This window comes from Tetranychus urticae, chromosome 2 (genome assembly GCF_039701765.1).
Source record: "Tetranychus urticae isolate SD_2017Ah chromosome 2, NJAU_TeUrti_SD_1.0, whole genome shotgun sequence".
In the NCBI taxonomy this organism is placed as follows: Eukaryota; Metazoa; Arthropoda; class Arachnida; order Trombidiformes; family Tetranychidae; genus Tetranychus; species Tetranychus urticae.
Window position 1 is genome coordinate 7057557 of NC_142959.1, and position 25156 is coordinate 7082712.

Here is a 25156-nt window from a genome sequence, read left to right on the forward strand (position 1 = left end):
GTACCAAGATTGTTTAGATGAAATTTAATGAAAAGAACCAGCATGGGAAAGAATCAAGATTTACTGCTTATTTCATTGTTATCTGTATCATTATTATCATCATTTTTTTATATTATTTTCAGATGTTAGCAGATGAGTTGATACTGAAATTCAGATTATCAAAACAAACTCATTACTATTATTTTCCTGTCCTCAGTCCCAATCGATATAATGTGAAAATGTGAATTTTAATTAAATTGTTTAACATCAGGAAAAACTAGTGAAGATTGGCTGAACAAGATTGCATATTGATAATGATATGGCTAAGAAATGTCCTAATATCATTATGAATCTGACTGTGAGTGAAAAACTGAATAACACGGCATGAGAAGAGGAAAAACATGGTTTCCAGAAATAGACTGATCTCTGTGTTCAAATAACCTATTTTATTTCCTTTGGAATAGTGTCAAATTTACTTGGACAGAAAGTGTTGCCAAAAATGTTCATCTACAATTGTGGCCCATTCTTAACATTAACTTACATTTACAGCTTTACTCTTGCTCTTCCCTTCATCTTTTTATCTATGAAATTTGTTTGAAACCAGATTTTGTGATAAATTTTAGTTTCCTCTCTTCCGATCATCACTATCATCACCAAGATCAACAATAACAATAGCATAAACTGGATAATCATTTTGTTCATCTTTACAGTTATCGTCAACTATCAGTTTCTAGGTTTTCACATTTAATAGCATTCTGTTTCTTCCCTTTACCTTTCAACATATATATCTTTGTATTAAATAGATGTTGAAAGGTAAAGGGAAGAAACAGAAACTTCATTATCTTATTATCTTTATACATTTGCTTGTTTGTTTTGTTAAATTGTTGCCGATGTAATCATTTTCGTCGCAAGATGATACATACATGCATTTAATATTATGTACAAACATTGTCAACGATTTACAATGTTTAGTATTGTTGTTGTCCTCATTGTTGTCATTAAATGTAATTGTAAAAAGTCTCGTTAACCAAATGAATAATCATAGCTCTTTCAATGGTTCCAATTTGCTAGTATATTTGCCCTTAAATCTCAACATGAACAATAATTAAGCTGGATTAACGAGATAATTGTATCAACAATTGTAGAAAAATATAAGGATTAAATGATCCCATTTAGCTACAATTTTTGGATTAATTTTGAATCATTATAATTCAAGCTCAGGGAAGAGGAAAAAAAGCAACAACAATCATAAGGATAATCATTCAAAGTTGTCAAAATGCACAAAAAATATATCCATTATCATCAAATGTGAACATTTCAGCAAAAGTTAGAATCAAAATGATCATTATTCAATTGAGATTGCAGTTTTTCTGGTGAAAGTCCAAGTAAATCTGTAATCCAGCATATTCTCAGTTGTGTAATATACGAACAAGTTCATTAGATTTGGGTTGAATGATAAAGGTGAACATAGTTTATGATTTCAATGGCATTGTGAACAGTCTATACGAAATCCTTTGTCTTCCAGAGTGAATATAAATTTGGATGATTGATTGTTGATGGACAATTTTATTCATCTTTCTTTCTTTCCTTTAATTTTTCAAATGGATCGTCAAATTTGATGAACTTGTCAACATTGAAGGCAACCAAAAAATTAACTGGAGGATCGGCCATGGTTAAAAGGAGGGTGGAAAAGGTCGAGGATAAGAAAGATGGAACTCAAAAGAAGTTGGAAAGTGTAATCAAAGTTTTTTTTGATCCTGCTCATTATACGGTAATGGAAAATGTTGGACAATTTGCTGTAACAGTTGCCCGTGAAGGTGATTTATCCAAATCGATTGCAGTTGATTTTGCCACTGAAGATGGTACAGCTAATGCTGGCTCTGATTATATTGGAGTCAATGAAACCATCGTTTTCCAGCCAAACGAAACTTCCAAACAGGTAAATCACCTGGATTTTTGTTGAAGAGAAAAAATAAATAAATTATTTTAGTATCTTTTCTTCGCTCTTATAGTTTAGTCAATAGTTTTACTTTGAAACACGCAAAATGGAAATTAATTGACAATTAAACAAACAACCTCGACTTGGGAAATATTTACATTTCAACAATTTAACAGTGATCATTAAAGATATTACAGATCCAATTCAATTATCCCTATCACCAACAGTTAATTTATTTCATGGCATTTACTCCTTGCCTCTTTGCGTATTATTAATAAATGAGATTGCAAAGCAATTTATTAAAACTGCTACTTCTGCCTGGTTAAGTGTTGAAATAACCAATTCAGATTTCTCATTACCAATTGACTATGACAAATAAAAAGATGATTAATAAGTATTTTACTCGCAATTTAGTGATAGTTTAAATTGAAATTTTTCTGAGTAGATAATTAAATTGTTCAAAGTAAATAAAGATGACGGATCTCAATTCATTTTGTAAATAAGGAACGTAAAAGTATATACAAAAGTGTATATTATTAGAAACAGGAGTAAACAGAAAAGGATTCTTCATGTTTAAACTAAACTTGTTTCATTTGTAACATTATTTAATTAGAATTTTTTGGTTACCTTTCTCTATGAAAAAAATTCAATTAAATTATTAATTGATTTATATATCTTTTGTCGTGCAACAGGTGATGATAAGTGTCATAGATGATGATGTTTTTGAAGAAGATGAACATTTTTACTGCCGCCTGAGTAATCCTCGATATCTCAACATTGATAATGGAGGCCTGGTCAACATTGGTAAAGACTGGCCTAAATTACAGTTGGGGACACCTCCGACTGCCACAGTGATGATTCTCGATGATGACCATTCAGGTGTTTTTGCATTCAAAGAAGCGTCAATCGAAATACCAGAATCAGTTGGACCCTATCTTCTCCAGGTTAGTCGAGTTAGTGGTGCAAGAGGACAAGTTATACTTCCATATAAAACAATTGAAGGTTCAGCTAAAGGAGAAAGAGATTTCATAATGAAAGAAGGTGAATTAATTTTTGAAAATAATGAAACATGGTAAGTTTAATCAATTTTTACCACTTTACCACTTTTGTACTCAACCGATTGAGTTTGTTTCCATTTCTGAGTCCTTGATTCAATCCTATTCCCGGGCTTTCAATCAATTCAGGTAATAATGATGTTATTACATTATGAAAGGACACTTTAATCAATAGATTCAATACAAAGATCTTTCCATACAAAGATCTTAAAATAAGCTGCCAAGTCATAATCAACCAATCAAGAAATCCACTGTTATACAGAACAACTCCTTCAATTAAATGTTGAAGATTTATGTTTACGATAAAAAGCTAAACTTACTGAGGTAATTAACAAAACGAACACAATTAATTAACTAAAATTTTGCACAAAAATTATAAGTTAACGAACCTTTTCTTAAAAAAACTGTAAAATGAATCACATGGTGCAAAAAGAGAGGGAAAGTGTTAGTGACGTAATTGGAGTGTAATTTGCGCGATCTTCAAAATTAAAAATTGCAATTTAAACTGATTGTAGAGGAAATGAGTCTAATTATCAATAAACACTAATCAAATTCAGAATGATATCAAATTATTTTTAACCTTTCAAATAGTCAACAAAATGATAATTATTTTCACTGCAAAAAAACAGAGTTCAACCATTCAGGGTCTTTTGATGGTAGATAAATCTTGAGAATTGTAACTTTTCTTCTGTAATTATTAATCAATTTGATAAATTGTGATTAGCTTTCCATTTTGTTGCCTTATTTCTGCCTTTCTTCATAATAACTTTTCCAATAATTCAGTCAAGCTAACAACAAACTAACTTTCATCAACTCCAATCCTCATTCATAAATAATAAACCCTCCAATTCCTAAATACTTTGTTCCTGTTCAATATTCTGCTGCTCAAAATCCATACCTTAATCCAATATTTATCTCTTTTGAATATCCAACATTTGCTGACCAAACACACGCATTTCCATCTAATGTTGTAATTTAATCTTATATTCATCTGCCGATTGATACTATTAATATCATCACATTATTTGAAACCCTTCAGACAAACCATTGACTACACATGTTTGCCGTCATGAAAAGTACAAAAAAATATCACATTTCAACGCTCAGTTGAACACATTGAAACAATAATAGATCCTTTATGGCCAATTAATAACACCAATTTCCCGGTAAATACACCAATCAATAGTAATAAAAACAATTTATGACGTAAAAACGAGAAAACAAAATGAAAAGTCGATATTGAAAAGCAAATTTTATAATGAAAATGCAACAAAAGGTTAACAGCTGATGTCTTGCCTTGAAGCGCCCTTTTCAACCATTAAAGAGTCACACTGTGAGATATACAAATTAGTTGGAACCCTTAATTGTCTCAATCATGTGAATTGTTTTCAGCTTTTATTATCAACTTGATTGTCAAATGTGAAACCCAATAAAGGCTGTTTATTCAATGACAATAACTTTGAGCTTTGTCTTCAACCCAAATAGCTTTAGGTTATTATAACTTACACTGTACAACTTTTACCATTCATTCAGTAATATAATGAAGATGATGGTAAAGATGATAATGACAAAGACCATGATGATCATGATAAAGTAGGTCCTAGAAATCAAATTATCAAAGAGATGGACAAAGTTAGTTAAATGTGTTGACAGGTAAAGAGGAGACTAAATTTATCTCACAAGTGTTGATGAGACTGTAAACAGTGCAAAAATAAGCTTTTGTTTTCACCAATTTCATTGTTCACCTTTTGATGGATTAACCCTTAGGTCTTGATTGAACATTAAATCGTCTGAAAAGTTGGTAACAAAAACAAAATAAGAAACTCAATGAAATGAAATACAAAAATATTTACCCTTGAATCAGGTTCAACCCAACAGAAGCACTTAAAGTGTTTGATCCCGACGGCTGTCACACTAGTCTTGATGGTTCATATTCAAGATGATCATGAACATGAAGATGATCAAGATTAAAATGAGAGGAGAAATATGAAAAGGATTGAAAACAAAAGCAGTTCACTGTAATGAAGTGAAAACCCAAATACATGGTAACCTGCCAAGCTTGCTCTTTACGCTCAGTTGAACATTCATTTCTGTCTCAGTTTTTTTCACCTTCACCATTATCTTCATGATGATCATGAAATATACTGTTATCTATTCAATGAAATGATCACCAAGCTTCACCAAATCCAAATTTTGATCACAACAATTTTCAAGCTTCTTTTTTGCATTTCTTTTTCTTTGCAACTCAGTTTTTTTCACAACAGATTCTGTCACTTTTATCATTGTTATTCAGAGAATGCTCATTGAAAGTGAAATAAATTTTCATGAAGATAAATCAGCCAAAATAACTGGCAAAACATGAAACAAATTGAAATAACAAACGGAGTTGAACAAAAAAGGTTGTAAGGTTTGCGTTTTACATGAGGAAAGCTTTACTTGAATCCAGAAAACCTTATTTTGTTGTTATCAAACAACCAAATCTTGAGTCAATAGATTGAGTCTGAATATTTTTACAATTTATTAAACAGTCAAACAAACAATTAACTTGCAACTCATTATAATCAACCTTGCGAGTTGTTTTTTAATGTTGATTATTGAGTTAGACATTATTTACCTTAACGAGGAGAAATTGGAAAAATTTAAATTTTCTTTCCTTCAATTTGAATTAGGGATGAAAAAATATGTTACATGATTATTTGTTCATGAAAGAATCAATTCTGATTCATATCAATAATAACTCCTAATACATGTAAGTTGATGAGGAACAAAAAGTGGAAAAAAACATTCATACAATTCTTTGGACCGTGAAGCTGAATTCATAAGTAGATGTACATATTGTCGGATATTATTCATATTCCTGATAAGATTCTTCTAAATTTTCATCGTATAAATATTATCATGTAATGGTGAAAAGAGGTAGATGATGAAGTTTTCTGGTTACTACTTGGCATGGAAATGAAAAGCAAAAAAAAGGTTGACTTTGGTTTTTCCTTTGCGATCGCAATTTGGTAGCTTCTTTCAAATTTTAAAGTTTCCAACTTTTGCTTCAAGTATTTTGCCTGAATATTCAATTGGGTATTTGATATGGAAACATTAACCACCATTCAACTGATTACTGGTACAATCACTGGTATCGTCTTTCCTCCTCTGCTTTGGGCTGTATTCAGGTTAATCAGCAAGCTCACTGGAATCCTAATGAATATGGATTTGTGAATGAAAATTGGATATTTAAATTGTTAATCAAATTGGTGATATTTGGAGTCGACAAAAAATGTTATTATCATTAATCACTTTCCATTGAATAGCTTTTGCCTGTTTTTCACTAAACGAGATTAAAGATGATTTTCTTGGTTCCTCTTTTTTCGCCTTCACTTTTTTTGGGTCTCTTGTTTCTTCCTCCTTGCAGTGCATTAAAGTGTGTCTGTGTGTTTCAGCCTTCAGGTTCAAGATAAATAATATAAATGGTCACCACTGAGTTCTGACCGGATGGTGAGATGAAAGTAAAATGTTTCCATGATTGTTTGTTTGTTTGATGCTTTTTTGCCATCCTATTTTTTTGCCTGTAACGAAGACGAAAAAGGTTGAAGTGATAAGAGTGTATGGAACTGAGTAGATTGGAATGTTAAAAGGTCTAAGGATGGAAACGAGGATAAAACAAAATGAATGAATAAAAATGAGGGGAAAGAAGGGAAAAGAGAAGATGAAAGAATGTTAATGTTATTTTCATTGCATGGCTCATTATCCAGAATCATCAGATTGGCAAATAGTAAAGCTAGACTATGGCTACTGGCTTACGTAAGTTGTGAGTAAGTAAAGATGGATAATCGTTTGGAATAGAAACAGAAGGGAAAGAGAAGAGAAAGGGAAGAAAAGAAGAGAGAATAAAGAACAAATAGTAAAAATCTGAAGAATTGAAATGAAGGAAAATCAACGAAACGTTAAACAATCACATCAGAACATTAAATATTAGACTGAAGACCATTCCAAATTGAGTTGACCATTCTTAAGGTAACGTCATTATGGGAATGAATATTGCATTGGTACTGGCCATTGATGGTAAATAAATGGTCGTTTTATTTCCATGAGCAGCGATGTTTTCCTTTTCGATCAACTTTCCAAATAGAAGAAGATTAAAGGTAACAGAAGATAATCAATATACTAACCATTAAATGAATCCAATTGTTGGAGTCTAAAAAGACGTTTGGAAGACTCAATCTTATGGATAAATGTTAGCTCAACTCATTCTTGTTAAAGATTCATGCATTAACAGCTCACAAGTTGAAAATTAAAGGTAAAACTTGACTGAACAGTGTGATGATTATGATTAAAGAACTTTCAATGTGATTATTGATAATCTTAAATTTGATTTCTTTTCATAAAGTCAGACGAGATGAAAATGAGGTCAACACTTTTCAAAAAATCACATTTAACGGTTTAATCCTGTTGAGTTGATGATCTTTCTAGAAGATACTTGACACTAATGGACACAAAAATTGAATATAAAAGTTCAAACTATTCAAGATTTTTTGGCAATCCAAGTAATCGTTTATAACATTGTAAGACAAATATTTTTGGTTAAAAAAGTCTACATTTTACAATAATAGTTGAGTTTCAATTTCAAATCATTTACAGCATTACGTTGACTTATGACTTTTGACTTTTGAATGCTGCCATCTAGGTGAACTAAAACAACAAAAAAATTGAGGGGTAAAAGGGTCAGACGATTCAAGTCTCAATTAAGAAGATCAAGTGTCAATATAACATGTAACATGTATCATTGACTGAAAAAATTGATATTATAACTGAGTGTTCCTTAAGTCAATCTGAAGTTGGAAAGCTTAAAACCATGAAATGTCTCAACAAGCTGAAATTCAAGCTTAATTGTCACTTCTAGTTGATTTCTTGAGCTTTTTCATTGATATTTTACGAAAGGAAATCGAAATGAAATTGACTTAAATCAAAATTAGATTTAACTTCTGTTTAATTAGCCATTGTTGAAATAATGAGTGTATTATCTCAATGGTGACTGTAGTATTTTAATTTGTATTTTTTCTCATTTTGGTTCTTTTTTTTGTTTCTTGTGTAAGCATTTTCAATATTCAACAGCTTCACTTACCTCGATTAGTTTGCAATACAAATGAGATTTATTGATGAAATTATTATGGTTCAATGCTTATCAAAATGAACTTGTATCTTTAAAAGAGAAAAATTTATTGATTGAAATTGAAATTCAATAAAACCTGATGAAAATCATGGAATGAAAAATTAATTTTTTATCATCTTGTACCGTTTAATGCCATCTATGCTTCAACTTTCTAATCACAACAGAAGCTCAGTTTTTACCGTTTAAAATGTCTGAACGTAACTTGAACATGGTTAAATTATCGAGTACAAAATTAATGGAATTAAATTAATCTGCACACTTTTCAATTGAATTGTATTGTTAGATAAATTAGCTACTAATCTGTTCGATTAGTTTTTATAATTGAAACAAACTGGTAATAGATTTGAAAATGTTTAATGACAATGTCAATCCACTGCAATTAATACTTTACATCTCTTGCAATTCACAATTCACATTAAATCCAAACTGATTACCTCGTTAATTATCTCTATAATCTGAATAATCTAACTTTTTTATTTTCCCTCCTTATATTCTGTGTGTGTTTACTCCTCCTTTTCCTCATCATCATGATAATATCCAATTAGAAACAATAATCTTGCTGAATTTTTTTGACTCCATCTCTTTTTGTGTCCAAATCCATCATTGATTATGAGATCAGTCAAGCCTCAGCTTAAAATGGCCATTTGTCAACATTGTGGACCAATGATTACAATGCATAATCAAATTATCATTAACAATTGCAATAGATTGTTAATGTGCACCAACAAAAACTTGATGAATCTTTTTGTTGATAATATTGCTCGTTTTCCTCTTGAGATGTTTGCAGTTCTTACTTGCTGGTTAATGACATTATAATCTCGTGTTAATTGTCATTATTTAATTCCACAGAATAGGATTAACTCCATTGGATTACAGTTATGTAGCAATATATCCATTAAACTTTGATTAACTTGGGTTATGTCAATGTTTCCAACTCGTCTTCTTTAACGCCTAACAGGAATATGTATTTCATTGTCAATTTTGCCTCTCATCCATCAGACACTAAATCATTTCATCTAATAATCCATCAAACTGAAACATCAAAAAGTGTTTTCATTTTCATGGTAACACACTTTTTTGTTGCTGTTTAATGCTAAATTTTAATCAAACAACAAACCAATTTGATAAGAAATGTCTTAATAAATGATTAATAATAAAATATCAATCAATTTGATGACGGGGAAAGTGTTTTCTGACAAGTTGGCTCAAAATTTTCTCTCTGGTATTGAGAAAAAAAGCAACTCCAATAACATGATGAATAATTTGCTCAATAATTCGTTGAAAATTCATAGTCTTTCTGGTTAACTCCAATAAGTATTCCTCTAAAATATTTATCCATACGAGCAGTCAAACATCATCACAATCATAACAAAATAACTCCTTGAGATCACTTGACTAGATTAATTTCCCATAATTAACTTCAACAGTTCCTGAAATGCCACCAATTTGAAACCAGTTGGCCTTTTCTTTGTGTCGTCTGCTCAGCATCGTCTGTTCTTGATGGACACATTATACAGTATTTGTTCTGGAGGCGTTGGGTTGCATTATTCAATTACCCTTATGCGATCAACAGTCAAAACCAGAAACACAAGCCAGCTGAAACAAAACAATAAGAAAATAAAACAATTAAAATGGACGACCAATTATTTAACATGCTAATTATAAACTTACCAGAAACAAAAATGTTCATCTGTTCTTTCACTGAATGTTCAGTTACAAAAAAAAACTTTGTAAACTCTTTCGATTCAATTTTAATTCTCAGGGCAATTTAAACTCCATTTGAAACTCTCACTTGATTAGATACTGCCTTTACCTTTGCTGTAATAATTGAATATAAAAATAGACAAAAAGAAGAGGTTAATTTTACCATTAAAAACAGAGGGAAAACACAAAAATGTTCAAAAGCTAAAGTAATTGTTAGCAAATTTTTGCTCCAATATTATTATAAATTGGAATTCTTGTCAATTAAATATACTTTTTTCTTACCTTCTTCCGGCACATGATGTTTCCAGGCTTTAATAGGATAGAGTAAAAATCAATTGGCCAAAATACACTTTAATCAAATACAATTAACCGTAAAACATTTACAACGAAGGCTTAACTCAAAATAAATCTTTCCAATCCTTTCTGTTGAGGCGTGGTTGCCAATGTGACTTGATTAATGGCGCTTTATTTGATTGTCTTTTCCATAAAATGTTTCCATGTTATAATGAATTTAGTTTTAGATTCATTTTTAATGCTAATTATGATATTAAATAACATTTAGTCTAATAAGTCAACTAATAATAATCAGAGATAATGACAAAATCAGTTGAAAATTTGAATGATTTATTCAATAAAATAACCATAGCATGAAAGGCTTGAAAAAAGGAATCAAAATTATCGCAATTAATATCCAATTTCAATTGAAAATGATGAACGTCCATTTAATGTAACAATTGAGTGTTAATGTTAAATGTGTGAAAATTTAAAGTTGACTTAACATGAACAAAAATGCGACACTTTGATCATTGAAATGATCAGTAAATATGATTGATTAACAGTTACAATAAAAGTGTTTCGTCTTTTGAATCACTTTCAACATTAATATTTGATAACTCATCTTTATGGCTAAATTATTACCATTGTGATAAACTATTAGCTATAAAATGATTTTCCCTTGATTTAGTTGACAATTTAAATGTTATAACAGTAAAGATAAATAACAATAACAATAATAACAATAAAGGTCCATTCAATGATTGTATCTTAATATAATCTAAATGTACTTGTAAATGTAAAGTTGATGATATAAAAGTACAAAAGGTTATCATTATTATATTAATATCAATAAATTACCAGAATCAAGAAAAAAAGCCATTCATTTGAATACAATTCAAATTGAAGAAGGCAATAAATTTAATGGTAAATTGAAAAGTTGAAGCATTTTCAATTATTTTGCTCAAATAGACACCAAAATTGGAAATCGTTCAACATTCAATGCAATTGTGATACTCGTCAAGTGCCACCAACCTCTTAATTGCAGAGATGAATTACAATCTGATAACCAACTGATTGTCAGCATCTATTGATTGTCCTTTTTCATTTCAAAAGGTGCAAAGTGAGAGCGACAGTTAACGATTTTCACGATTGATCGACTCAAATCGGCGAAAATTGAAAATAATTTTGATTTTTAGTTGACTTTCTGTATTCCTATTGCTTGGTATTTAACATTATTGAACCATTAAACCAATAACTCTATCAATATAATACTATGAGTTAATTTCATCGTTAATCAAGGAAAAGACTATAATAATGTTAACAGTAATTAACTTAAAAATCATCATCATTAACTGCCAGTTAATTGTTTGACCAAAGAAAATTTGACAGCATAATTATTGGTAAAAGCCACAGAAGAGCGATTCTCTCAAATCGTTAACTGTTCAACTCTGAACAATCAATTTTTCACTGTTCATTTTGTCTTTTGCAAGTTTCACTTTCAAGATTCACCATTAATACCCATTATTATCAACTCTAATTGGTGATCAAATTAATCTCTCTTAATCATATAATTAATAATCAATATTAATATTTACCCAAGAAAATGTTAATTTAATTGTAACCACTATTTACTTTGATTCATCAGTTTTTTGCCTTCCCTTTCCTACTCTTGTTAGACTCTTTTGTGCAACACATTTTTAATCATAATTACTCTTAATTATCATATAATGATCTTTAAAAATTGCATTTCCAACCAACAATCAAAACAAAAGCCATTAACAGACGTGATTCTCATTCAATAAATTCATCTAAATTACCGCAATTAGTAATGAAATATTAAAACTGAAACTCATGTTGAATCAAATCCACTAAATGTGATTAATCATTATCCAATAACAATGAAAAACTGTTGACAAACAAAGGCAAATTATCATGAAAACTATAAACACAATTAAGGTCAAAAATGATTAAAGATAATCTTTCAAAGAAGAGGTCAATTCAGCAGAAAAAAAGTTCTTATTCATTCAATTGAGGCTGATAACCAATCGTCTTATTTGTTTTATGGACGAATGTAGATGATCACCAGAATCGTCATTAAAATCATCTTCATCAATATCATTGTTATCCTTTTATCCTCATCGTTTGGATAAAAGGCTTCATTCACTATTCAACCCTGAAAAAGGCTGAACCATTATCACTGTAACCCGATCATCCGCTGCTTCATCATCAAATTGTTTGTCCTTCTCATTAGTAAATATTATAGTTAGTTTCATGATTGTCTAAATTTGTGTTTTCATTTTCCCTCTTTTTTGTTCCTTTGAACTTCTTGCAACTTTTTTTCGCCAAATTTCAAATTCATCACTTTTTCATCATTGAACAGTTGACAGGCAAAAGTGTAAACATTAATCTTTGAAACAAGTTATCAATTTGCTTTCTACTCATCTTTTCAACTTCATTTCAATACACTTTTCACTCCCAGTTCAACTCCCTTTCACTCCGAGTGTTTGTTTGCTCATTTTATTTTCATTTTTTTTTATGCTTTTCAAGTCTTCATATTTCAATTTTACTTTTACTCAGTGAATAAAAGTCTTTGTTCTTGAGCAAAAAATATTTCATTTCTTTAAAATACGGTATAAATTGATTGATTTGATGCGCTATTTTCACCATTCCTTGCTGTTTAGGCAAAAAATGTGATTCAATGTGTAACCAACAGAGTAAATTAACACTTTTACTCGTTCAACTCATATTTCAAGTCTTAAATATATTCTTACCTCTTCATCTCAACCTCACCATCAGATTAAATTATCAATCAATTTCACTCATAATTTCAGTTGATTTTGCTAAATAACATTGGAAAACCGATCTCCCAACGGATCTCACCAATGAATTTTATTCAAGCAGATAGACTCATGGAGTTTTAGGAAAAGGCTTATAAAATAGAGAATCACAAATATTACAAAAATTGAATTAGATTATTTCAAGATAAACAATGAGAATGAGACCTGAGGTGTAAGAAAAATTTCGACTCTTTTCTAATTGTTTTTGCTTCTCCAGTTGGAATCTTTCATATTAATTTCGGACTGAACTCCGAGTCTACGATGAAGTTTTGTTTGATTCAGGAAAGGTAATCGCTTTCAATTCTCAGATAATTTGACAAGTGAGTGTCATTTCCTCAATTCGATTAGGAGAAGAGGTCAAGAATTGTTTACTTTTAATAAATTTAATTTAATTTGATGAAAAAGAGCAATTTAAAGCATTGAAAAAAGTGAAAAATTTTCTGTATTCAGGCGCCATCTATTGGGATGTAGAAAAACTTATCAATAAAAATTGGGTTTACCAAAAAATCCAAATCCCATTCAATTGTTGCCTAAAAAAGTGAATTATAATGTTCAAGTTTTATTATTAGAAAACTATTGTGAATCAATTCATTTGGAGAGTTCAATTCAATTGTTCATTTTTAGGTTTAATTTTCTCCTTTTATTACGGGAAATTATTGTAATACGGGAAATAAACTCAATTGTGTTGATAATTTATGGTCGATTCAATTGTAATTAATCTTTTGAATATTTTCTCCATCAACAGCAAAGAAATTGAAGTTCAAATAATCGATAATGAAAGTTACGAGAAAGACGCTGTATTTTACGTTGAATTGGGTGAACCAATATGGGATGTAGGTAAGTTGATCACTTCTGGTAGTCTCTTCAAGTCTGAATATCTGTTGACTCCTTTTTTTTTAATTTCAAGAAACTGATTTACCGGAATCGCCTAAATCTAATTTATCTCGCCAAGAGAAGGAAGTCGCTCTTTTAGGTCGTCCGAAATTGGGTGAAGTTTGGAGAGTTGAAATTCGTATCAAAGAAAGTAAAGAGTTTAAGGTAAGTCCCATTTCTTTCTCCTTTTACCAATTTCTTACTCTAACCATCAACACTTGATATTACAAAACAGAATACTGTTGATAAATTATTCCAAAAAAATACCACTTCATTTGTTGGTTCATCATGTTGGTGGGATCAATTTGTTGAAGCCATTACCGTTAGTCCAGGTAAATGTTCAGTCTTACAAGTGATTGCAATTTCAAGTTGAAATACAAGGCAACATAATATTTAAATTTTTCATTTTCTCAACAGGTGATGATGATGGGGGCGATGAAGATGGTGAACAACGAATGCCCTCATGCTCAGATTATGTTATGCACTTTATTACCTTATTTTGGAAAGTATTATTTGCTCTTGTACCTCCCACAGGTAATTAATCATTTGATTCATTGATTCAATGATTCGTTGATCCAATATTATCATTTTCATGAAGATTCGAGATGAGAATCAGTTGAGAAATTTCATTTTCTATGCAAATAAGTCGTCAAATTTGATGTAAAAATTAAGTCTTTGATAAAATTTTATTCATTCTACTTGATTTTTCAGTGATTTTGATTAATAATCTTTTCAGTATTATTGGTAGATTACATAGGCAATTTGTGTAAACTTGAAAATGTGAGGGTCTTTGATAATACTTGTTGTATTTCTTGTTGGAACGACATTAATAATGAATTAGTAAAATTGTATCAAATAATCTTACACTGAATTCTGAATCTCACTTTTCATTGACAGATATTTGGGGTGGTTGGGCCTGTTTCATAACAAGCATTGTGTTGATTGGTGCCTTGACTGCAGTCATTGGTGACTGTGCTTCTCATTTTGGCTGCTCTGTTGGCTTAAAAGATGCTATAACGGCAATCTCATTTGTCGCTCTGGGCACTAGTGTACCAGGTAAGCACAAAAAACGAAGAAAAATAAAGAGACGAAATTTTCCGTCTTTTCCTAAAATCGACCTTACATTTGAAGTCTTTATTAATAAGATATTAATAGTAAAAATTTACACTTGAATTCATTGGCAAGTATTCAAAAAAAGAAATGTTAAGACAGTAAAAAAAATCATGTACTCAAAGGCCTTAGATTGAGTCGAAAAACGTTTCAATGAAGCGATGAAAATTCATTTTTAAACCTGGAATGAGGTTTCAAAGAGAGTCCGAAATCTTATTCCGAACAAAAAGTCGAAAAAGAATCAAATTTTGATCCAAAAAAATGAGCAAAAATTAACTCTTTTATTCTGTTTCCAAAATCTCGTAACAGATACCTTTGCCAGTAAAGTTGCAGCAATAAACGACAAATATGCCGACTCTTCAATTGGCAATGTAACTGGCAGTAATGCTGTAAATGTTTTCCTTGGCATTGGAATTGCTTGGTTCATTGCCGCTGCTCATCACACCTACCATGGCCGTAAATTTTACGTAGAACCAGGAAACCTTGCATTCTCGGTGACACTATTTTGTATATGTGCAGGCGTTTGTTGTATAGTCCTGGGTTTAAGACGATGGGTTATCATTGGCGGGGAACTTGGAGGTCCATTGAGCTGGAAACTAGTAACAACGATACTATTCATTGGCCTTTGGCTCTTTTATGTCCTCATGTCAAGCCTTGAAGCCTACGGAATTAAAACTTATTAAAAGTGAACCTGAAAACCAGAAGAAAAGGGAAAAACCAAAAGCAAAGAAAGAAACGCAAAAAAAAACTCGCATTACCAATCAACTAATATAAGCCATTAAATGATTGCTGTAAATGAACAAGGAAAAGATGGCCAACATTGAAAATGGTCAATTGTTTGAATCGATGGATGGACTTCAAGCGAAAACCAAGTTTCTTTATTGATTAACCATTGGACAAGGTTAAAGGTTGACTCAAAATTAAAGTGAAACCAGATCAAGTCCAGGTTAACCTAAATCCTGATCGCTCATCAAAACTGCGTAAAAAGGCAAACAATAAGAAAATGGATTTACCAATAAATAGTTACAATTGTAATACAATTAATTGCTCACTGCCTAACAAATTTTCATCAACAATCATCATTATTGTAGTTTAACCATAACAAACTGGGCAACAATTAATTATTCAATCGTTGACCAGTTTAGACTCAAACTCTTCCCTCAATTTGAATGGTGAAAAAGCAAGCAAAGGAAAAATGAGAATTTGATTTTTTAGTCTCTTCTTTTCATTCTTTGCATGCATTTCCATTTATCATGGCCATTGTCACCTCTCATCATCATCACCATATTCATCATGAAAACCTTCATTGAAAGTTCAATTTTGATTAACTCAACCTAAATGTGGGGAAACCAAACCTCTGAATGAATCAAGAGATTGCAATTAATTGTTCTTTTCCCATTCTTTTGCCAGTTTCTTTAGTTTAAACCTAATCAACGAAATTAAAGTTAATAGTTTTAACCAGCTACAGTTGAGTGTGTAATTTTAACCTGAATTAGTTTAATCAGCTTTTGATTCTTGATTAACTACTGAGGCCTTCCTCTAAAACAAAATGTCTTCTCAAACGATACAAACAAACAAACCTAACTTATACAACAAAATAACCAAATTATCGTTGATTAACTAGAAATATAAATTTCAATCCTTGCAACAAAAAAGGTTAATCAAGTTGATAAACTGATTATTTGTTTAAAAATTGTTGAAATTGATTTTTGCTTAATAATAAATTCAAATTAATGGATGAAAAAATGAACGGGAAAAAATAAGCAAATGAAGCAAACAAAAAGCTAAATGACAAAAAAATACGTTTTACCTTTATTATTACAATTACATGTTTGCTGTTAATGTTTCATTGAATGTCTTTTGTTGATTATCATTTTGTCAATTAGTTTAATAATCAATTGAAAAGACTTGCAATTGATTGAGCAAATGAAATTGTTACGGAGCAACAATCAACAAAGTTGAACCCAAAATGTTAACGCTTTTTGGTTGCTTCTCATAACCTGAATAGATTACTCTTTATCATCATTTTCATCTTCATCTTCATTGCAAGGGATAAAATGATCAACTCACCGAAATGTGACTATTTTTTGTTTCTGATTTTCTTCTGTTCAGTTCCTATTCTCAGTGTGATTAGAAACATCTTTTTTCATATTTAAAACCATTTCTTTTCAGCTCATTTCAAAGATGCTTGGAAAAGATGAAGAGATTTTTTTTGTTTGTTAATCTTCTTCTTCTTCTTTCACCTGTCTTCATCTTATGTCTCATCTTTTCATTATAAACTTCATTTTCTTTCAATTGATACCACAATTTTCATGGACATTAACCTTTTTGTTTGTCAAGTGTTTTACTGATGAAACACAATTAAGCCAAGATTGTAAAGAAAAGCAAAGAAACAAAATCCAAAAAAATCAAAATGAAAACTAAACAAATTATACTAAAATGATTTAAATCATCAACGAAAAGAAAAGAAAATTAAAAACTCTAATAGAATCTAAATCTGTTTCTTTATTTTTAAATTAAATTACTAAATTTTTCAAATTGCCATTTTCATCTTATAAACATCAATCTTTCAAACCTAACCATTTTTCGTTGTTCATATTTTTATCAACAGAAGTCGCTACTCGTGTTGCTTTTTTGTTTTCATTATTTTCCTTAATTTTTAATTTGCTTTTAATCAAGATTTTTTGTGTTTTTAATTTTGGTTTTAATAGTTTAGGCTCGAGTTATTAATAGCTTGATTGTCTGGTGATTAGATTTCAAAAATATCAAGTTATCGAGTTGGAAATTTAAGATTCGTGGAAGCTTTTTTGTCGATAATTGTTTTGTCTATTTGTTTTTTATGTGCATTGTGTTTACAATTGATTTACTTTCGCTTTTTGGTTTTTAATTTTCGACAATTTATCATCATGTCTAACTTGTGTCAATTTATGTGAAAATTAACAGATAATTTGAGATGTTCTCATATTCAATTTTATCTTGTTCTAGTTTTAGTTTGTTGAGCTTACGGGTTTACAAACAAGTGATCCAAATCAAAGACAACAGCAAATAAATATACAAATTTATCTTTTTAATTACAGTTGGGCACGCTTACATTATTTTGAGCTGGTGTTTACCTTAACAATTTTAACTCCTTTCCGGTTCATATGAATCAATCCTAGCATCACTCATCAACAGCAAAGAGGAAAACAGGTAACAACTCATCAAACTCAAGTGCTTTACATTGTTGGGTAAAAAAGGTAAAGCACAACAAAAAATCAACAGCAAGAATAGGAGATTCAACATTGTAACATCAATTATCTGCAAGTCTTGCTGTTTTACAACTGAATTACAACCATCAATGGGCCGTTTCATTGTCATTTGTTTAATGTAAAGTTTACTCAATTATTCTGTTCATTTCTTTACTCATTATTCACACATTCACAACCATGAACACCCAAAGTCAGGCCAAGTTAATTTAAATTGGAAACAAAAGACTATCAAAAAGCAACAGCAGATTGTTGTTACAAGCTTTCAGGAAAGTTAGTCAATCATTTACATTCAAAGACTTGAAGTTAAATCCAGCAAACTTGAAATGCTAATTTTTAGTGATTCCTTGCTTTTTAATCTCAACCAATCTCATGTTATTCAGAATCATCAACCAAATTGTTCCTCTCTATGGTGACCAATTAGATTGGATAAAGGGATAGATCAATAATAAGTCCATTTTAATAAAAGCCATGAATATAAAGAATGATTGAGCCACGTGTTTACCAATATAATACCATTGACATGGGAATTGAGTTTATTAACTTTCCATCTGCAAGACCTTAAGCATAAAGGTTAGTCATCTGATGCAAATGTTGAAAGCAGTATTAAAATGTAAATGTACAAATTAAGCCCATTTAATGAATAAATTTTGAATGTAGACAAAACAAAAGGCCTAAAAAGAGAGACAAAATTTTGACACTCACTGAATGGATAAAAACTGGTTCTTTGGGTTTCCATGTACATTAATGTTGTACTCTTTACAACATGAATCACACTCAAGATTATTATTGATATAATGAAGGATGAAACTCCCTTTTGGACAGGGATTTTGGGAACCAGGAACAGGGTCAAATATTGGGAATGCAATTGGGAATGTTAGGATAGGGATAAAAAAATGTAATGTTGATGAAATATTAAAGATGCCAGATGGATTCACTCCAAGCTTATAGTAAAGGTTACTTTTTATGTTACTATTATTATTATTAATAATATTATTTCTGCGTCAATTCTGTTGGGAACATTATTATTATTAATATTATTATTATTATCACATCCAAAGAAGGAAAAATAAACGTTGTATGGATTCAATGGTTGATAACATATCGATGCAAGATGTTGTCACAAAACACCAAATTAACTTGAGTTTGTGTTTTTACCTTGTTTACCTTGTCCATTGCATTGTACAATCATTTAATTTTGTAACTTGTCCATAACGTTTAACCAACCAATCAATGGAAACAGTAGAATTGCACATTTTCAATATTTTTGATAATTAATTAAAGGTTCAATATGAATCATTATTAAAACATATAATCTATTTGATGATGTTTGTGATGATTAAGGTGAGACGCACTTCGCGATCTGTTGCAGTTTGTTGGCTTTACATTCAATGCACATGTTAATCAGCATGATTACAATGATGATGGAAAGGAAGAAAGTGTTTCCTTCAGGGAATTGTTATGTTTAATCAGATGGCTTCCTTGCTAGTTGAGCTGAAATTAAAATAGAAAAAACCAAATTAATATTATTCAAATAGTATTGACTATTGACTTAACTTACCAATCTCTATAAGAACTAAAAATAACGGCAAAACAGTTTCTAATTTTTGTGGATAATCGATTAACGTATTTCTTTACACATCGTTCAGCTGATTTGTTTCAGTTGAATTTATGATTAAAAATCGGGGAAAATAGTCAAACCACCGAGACGTCTTCAAATTTCTGATCATAACAACTCCTTTTCGCCTCATTTATACTCAAGCCAACCATTTAGTCCTTGTTCAATCTCATTCAGAGTTAACTCTTCCATTTAGTTTTGCTCTCGTCGGCTTGTTGTCTTTCCATGTTTCGATCAAATCACTTGATAATCTGATATTCAACTGCAAATTGGTAAATAATTGCAACCCAAAGGATATTTATTGTGTCAGTTTGAACGTAATTCGAACCTTGACTTGTAAACAAAAAACGTCAATAGTAAAAGCCCTTAAAAAACATGTGACAAAATGTTCAGTTGGATATTTTTTTTGTAAGAGGAAAAGATGTAAAGATTTGACTTTCTTTTCTTATTTTCTTGCCATTGCTTGACCGGAAGCACAAATATTGACACAATTTGGACCAAGAGGAGACAAAAAAGGCACCACTGACCACACTATGCAAGGATAAGCAGAGTTTCAACTCTCATCTGCTTTGTAAACTTTGACTCTTTTAAAATGTTTGTATCTTGCTGGGTTCAAAATTACCATAGCAATCAGTTCAATGTTGAACAAATAAATTGGACTGGTATTGAAACACCCTGGTTGACGTTGAGGGTTAGGTGAGAAAACAAATTGTCAGCCTTTTTCCCCTGTGAGTTTATCTTTGTTTTGGAGGCAGGTTCAATTGGAAATGATGTTCGCAATTGACAAAAATTATGTTAGTTACATTGACTTGATTTGAGCTTGCAAATGTTACGGCTGTTGTCTGATGAGCGTGAGAGCCTTTGTAATGATTGGTTCAACAGCTTTCGGAAGTGGATAATTATTAAGAGATGAGAAGAGTGTAAAACGATGATCTTGATGATGATGAGAAGCTCAGAATAGATCATGAAAGTGAAAGTTGGTGAACATGAACGCGTTTCTTGCTTGTAACTTTGGTTTTTGACAAAACATTTTTCCTCGCCATTCCAATAGTCCATTACAATTTGTAGCTGCCAGCTAGATATGTATCAATACAAAAAAAAGTGTCATCCAATTATTTAAACAAATATACTTTCCATCTAATTAATCAAATTCAAACTGAGAAAATCAGTTCAAGTAAAATGGCACAATTAAACGGTAAACCTAGAGTGAACAAAGGCTTAACTCTACAGGTTACCAATAAAATAATAATTTACATTATGATTGATGTACCAAAACCGTTAAGCCATCTTTCAACTTGAAATGCACAAAACGTAACCTAATGGAGTAAAAATATACAAAAAATTTGATTAGATTAAATTACAATTGTTGGAAGGATATGTTACATAAGGAAGGAAAGGGAATACTTACTGTGATTAATGAAGAGCTACAATGAACCTGCCATTTTCACTTTCCACATTTCAATGAGTTGTAACTCTCAAGCCCATTGCTATGCACAATGAGCACATCAATTGATTAGAAAATAGTATAATACTTATCATTCACTATATTTAAGTATATCAATAACAAGGTTAATAATAACCGGAAACAAGGTAAACAGATTTTTTTGATACCTTATTGTTTATGTAACTATCTTTTCCTCAACAGCTTAAAAATGGTTGAGAATCCATTACGGGTTAAGCAAGCTAATAAACAAGAGAGGGAAGCAGCAGCGAGAGCAACATGTAACAGGCAACATTTCGTTAACCTTAAGTCGTTCTTAACTCGATTTGGCCCAGAAAATTTGACCTTTTTTAACGGACTACCTGTTGACCGTGAAGTTAAATTACAATAACTACAAAATGGTACCTTTTTTGCCTACAATTAACTCTCTTCTTCTCATCACTGTTTCTTCCTTCTCTCTCTCTTTCTCTCTTAAGTAACTCTGCATAAGCAATCGGAAGCTGGATTCGCATCAATCGTTTACAAACGGAAGAACAAATGTTCACCTTAATTCGACTGATGAATCTATGATTTGTGTCTTTCCAATGTGAAAACATCACGTTAGTAATGCTAATAATAAGGCTAAGGTGAAGCGAAAAAAAGATTCAACATTAAGAAAGTCTAATGACTATAAAGACGGTTAAACTTGGCGCTTTACGCCTTTGCGCTTTTTTTTCTCACAGCCAATAAGATTCCTATTGTGTGTATGTTACACAATTTTTTGCATTTTGTCTTGTCAATATGTTTAATTAATGTTAATTATAATCAGTTTACGTTTGATTTTACTTCAACTTGAAGCTTCAATAAATATGCATCCATTCAGCAACAACATCTTAGTGCCAGATAGAGAAGGAAAAAATGTTGAAGGTTAAAAAAAACCGGATCAAGTTAATTGTTAACTTCTTGCTGTATAACCGCAAGTAACTCACAACGGAAGCTTAACCATGTGCGATTTTCATCTTGCCTCACTCTCACTCTTTCACCTCGTCATCATCTTGTGCTTTTTTTCAATGGGAACCAGCGGCAGATGAGAAGTGGGTGAGCTGATGATAACATTGACTCTTTCACTCTTGTCTTTTTTACTCCCTCTACAGATGATGAGAATGATGATCGGATGCAAAAAAACCTTGGAAGATTGTTTTTTAAAACACAGCAAGGACGATAAGCAAATGTTCAAGACGTTTGTTTTAAGATGGTAAAAGAAGCAGCAATAATTTAAAGAGGGAAAATAAAACGATTTAGTGATCTAATTTTTCTTTTCTTCCTCCCATATCTTTATCCAGGTAAGACGAGCAAATATGTACAACTTGAAATAATGATTACTCAGGTAAATAACTTTAGGTAATTTTGAATCCTTTTCTCCTTTGTTTTCTTACTTTCAACTTATTTATATCCTAAATAAGTTGTACAAATCTGTAGTCCAATAATTTGACCAAAGTCTATCATTAGTGGTCTGAGGGTAAAAATGTTTAAAAAGACTGTTATTATCATTTTGTGTGTTTGCTGACCTTCATCAAACCTTTACATGGTGATCTATCTTAAAGACTTGCCATCATTTTGAGTCAATCAGTGGTACACTTTTTGTTTTGTTTATTAACAGTCTATTAAGGATATAATTGCAGGGTTATAGTTGTAGGTTGAAGAAGGAGACCGAAAAAAACGAGAAAGCAATTTAAACTTTTGATTTACTCATTCAAATTACTTTAAATATATTAACCTTTCATTTTCTTTACAACTTTCTCCTCTAGGAACCACCAAATAACAAGTCGTTTGCGTGTCAAGGTTACCTGGTTAAGAGGTTACAAAACGTGGAAATGATTTTACCTGGTATTTTTGTCAAGATTGACTTCAAGATAAACGATTGAACCTTTAAGCAGACTATTGATTGATTTTCACTTAATTAATGTCAAATACTTTACCAATATGATGATGCTTATAAACCAGGAATGAAAGAGAGACCAAAACTCGGAATTGACGTTGAATTAATATTGAATGGAATGAAATTTTCCTGTTGAACATGTATTGTTGCTAATTAAACTACAATTAGCTAATTTTAGTCTTATTGTTACACGTGTTGTCCAGATTTTTGGCTCAATACTTGTGATTTCACTGCTGATAAAGTTCGGAATGATAATAATGATGAAAAAAGCTAAAAAAAGAGACCAACCTTTTGTTTCTCTGGGAACTTTTTTCTTGGTCGATACTCTATTTTTTGTTGAGATGCTTTTTTTTCCTGTTTCATCCTCATTTCACTTTCATCCATTTCCTTCCTCATCATCAACATCATGCCTTCCAATGTCAATTTTATCATTCAAATTATATTGAACACACAAAGACAACGCACTCACACACACATATTGATACTATTAATCAAAAGCATCTCAATCTCCATTGAATATCTTAACAGCCGTCAACTGATTCCTGATTAACAGTTTAACCTTCTTGCTGACAACCTTGATGGATAAACTCTACTTTCAACGACAATCAGTTGATTGTTTCGCCCAGTAAAGTGAAGACAAGTTAAATTAAGAATTTCCTTTTGTTGAATCTCCCGTTAATATTGAAATTACGATGAAAAGGATCGCTTTGTGTCTAAAAAATTGCCCAATTCTTGATAATCACATTGATAACTGGATAACTGCAACTGTTGATTGTCTGGCTAATGAGCTGATAAACTGAAAAAGAGGTCCAATTTACCCGCTAAATGTGATTAAACAAGTAAATTTTCAACCTAAAACCATCACAACTATAATGTTACAATACATTAGCAGATTAATAATACATTTTTATATAAAACAGCACAATAGAGTTGGATTAATCCCTCAAGTAAATCTAATCCATTTAGCCTGAAAAAAATGTAAACATTACTTTGAACAACTGTACAACTACAGAAATCAAATAATGAAATGAAAACTCTTATTACACAAGCACATCTCAAACATATCTAATTATTCATTCAAACATTGTTGATATATTTTCATCATTGTCATCAATATAATAAAATGAAAGGAAGAAGAAAAAAAAAGAATCGATTGAATTAAAACATTTGAATTATCTTGTAAACAATTTAAACATTTATCAGTACATTACAAAAGCAATGAAAGTGTTTCACCGCTGTTGATTGAACACATTGTTATCATTCAGCTCTTATTGTTCAAAGCAAGGACAATAACCAATTGAATTAGTTTAATTTAATTTAGATACTCAAAAAATATAACTAGATTAGCAGTGAAGAGAAAGATGACAAAGATGAAACCAGAAGATAAACTTTCCCTTTCACTCAAAAACCTACAATTATTCTTGTCTCTTTAGGATCTTGGACGGTGGCCAAAAGGAGGACTTGACAAATCAATATTTTGACGCTACAATTTGACCAAATTAACCTGACCTGAACTTGTTATTACTCTTTCTCATCCTTCTCATCTTTATCATCATTTTTAACACGTTTTCTTCTCTCTCTCTCTCTTCCAGGCTTTTCCCGTTTTTTTTTGAATAGACCTTATGGTTACAAAGATGAGACCGGCATACAAAAAGTGAAAGAGATGATGGCCAAGATGGTAAAGGAGATAAAGAGGAAGAAGAGCCAAGCTCACACACGATTAACAAGCTTATATATTATGAATGGGAAACGCACTTAGCCATTGATAATAATAACATTATTAATAATATATTTAGCTGTTAAACTTGAAAAACGGACCCATGTTTTACTCATATTGCAGTGTTTGCTCAAGATGGACATCAACACAAAGAGTACACATTTTTCAATATTGGACGACATGGAATGGCAGAAACATTAAGAGTCGAGATGACGGAGAGACAAAGGAAATTAAAAGAAGTGAAAAAGATACTGACGAAAAGGTGAAAACAAAAAACAAC

General features: G+C 30.9%; 1 protein-coding gene and 6 long non-coding RNA genes across 9 annotated transcripts in view; 3 read left to right on the top strand and 4 right to left on the bottom strand.

The window, feature by feature from the left end:
* Calx (sodium/calcium exchanger 3) overlaps positions 1–17433 on the top strand; it is a 57227-nt gene extending 39794 nt beyond the window's left edge. Inside the window, exons 5-12 of the mRNA XM_015933729.3 lie at positions 1619–1918; positions 2611–2990; positions 13700–13791; positions 13862–13992; positions 14063–14159; positions 14245–14361; positions 14725–14883; positions 15247–17433. Coding sequence (XP_015789215.2) covers positions 1619–1918; positions 2611–2990; positions 13700–13791; positions 13862–13992; positions 14063–14159; positions 14245–14361; positions 14725–14883; positions 15247–15620 — 1650 coding nt within the window. The 3' untranslated portion in view covers positions 15621–17433. The remainder of the gene's footprint in view (positions 1–1618; positions 1919–2610; positions 2991–13699; positions 13792–13861; positions 13993–14062; positions 14160–14244; positions 14362–14724; positions 14884–15246) is intronic.
* On the bottom strand, positions 1237–3243 carry LOC149093775 (uncharacterized). The gene is made up of 3 exons (XR_016198520.1): positions 3020–3243; positions 2546–2926; positions 1237–1927 (listed from the first exon to the last, which is right to left on the bottom strand). It is a non-coding gene; the product is annotated as an uncharacterized LOC149093775 (long non-coding RNA).
* Positions 6199–7590, bottom strand: LOC149093776 (uncharacterized). Its single transcript, XR_016198519.1, has 2 exons — positions 7137–7590; positions 6199–6533 (listed from the first exon to the last, which is right to left on the bottom strand). It is a non-coding gene; the product is annotated as an uncharacterized LOC149093776 (long non-coding RNA).
* Positions 8473–10259, bottom strand: LOC107366156 (uncharacterized). The gene is made up of 3 exons (XR_003082971.2): positions 10124–10259; positions 9809–9955; positions 8473–9733 (listed from the first exon to the last, which is right to left on the bottom strand). It is a non-coding gene; the product is annotated as an uncharacterized LOC107366156 (long non-coding RNA).
* Positions 17434–17989: 556 nt separating the features above from the next.
* Positions 17990–18755, top strand: LOC149093777 (uncharacterized). 2 transcript variants are annotated; one of them, XR_016198522.1, is made up of 3 exons: positions 17990–18126; positions 18377–18455; positions 18566–18755. It is a non-coding gene; the product is annotated as an uncharacterized LOC149093777 (long non-coding RNA). The 2 variants fall into 2 exon arrangements; XR_016198521.1 differs by lacking the exon at positions 17990–18126 and having other exon boundaries at positions 18316–18455.
* A 1514-nt stretch (positions 18756–20269) lies between these two features.
* Positions 20270–21413, bottom strand: LOC107366248 (uncharacterized). Its single transcript, XR_001569610.3, has 3 exons — positions 21209–21413; positions 21055–21116; positions 20270–20875 (listed from the first exon to the last, which is right to left on the bottom strand). It is a non-coding gene; the product is annotated as an uncharacterized LOC107366248 (long non-coding RNA).
* A 407-nt stretch (positions 21414–21820) lies between these two features.
* Positions 21821–24210, top strand: LOC149093778 (uncharacterized). 2 transcript variants are annotated; one of them, XR_016198518.1, is made up of 4 exons: positions 21821–21840; positions 22375–22475; positions 22564–22607; positions 23029–24210. It is a non-coding gene; the product is annotated as an uncharacterized LOC149093778 (long non-coding RNA). The 2 variants fall into 2 exon arrangements; XR_016198517.1 differs by lacking the exon at positions 21821–21840 and adding an exon at positions 21977–22314.
* Positions 24211–25156: the final 946 nt, after the last annotated feature.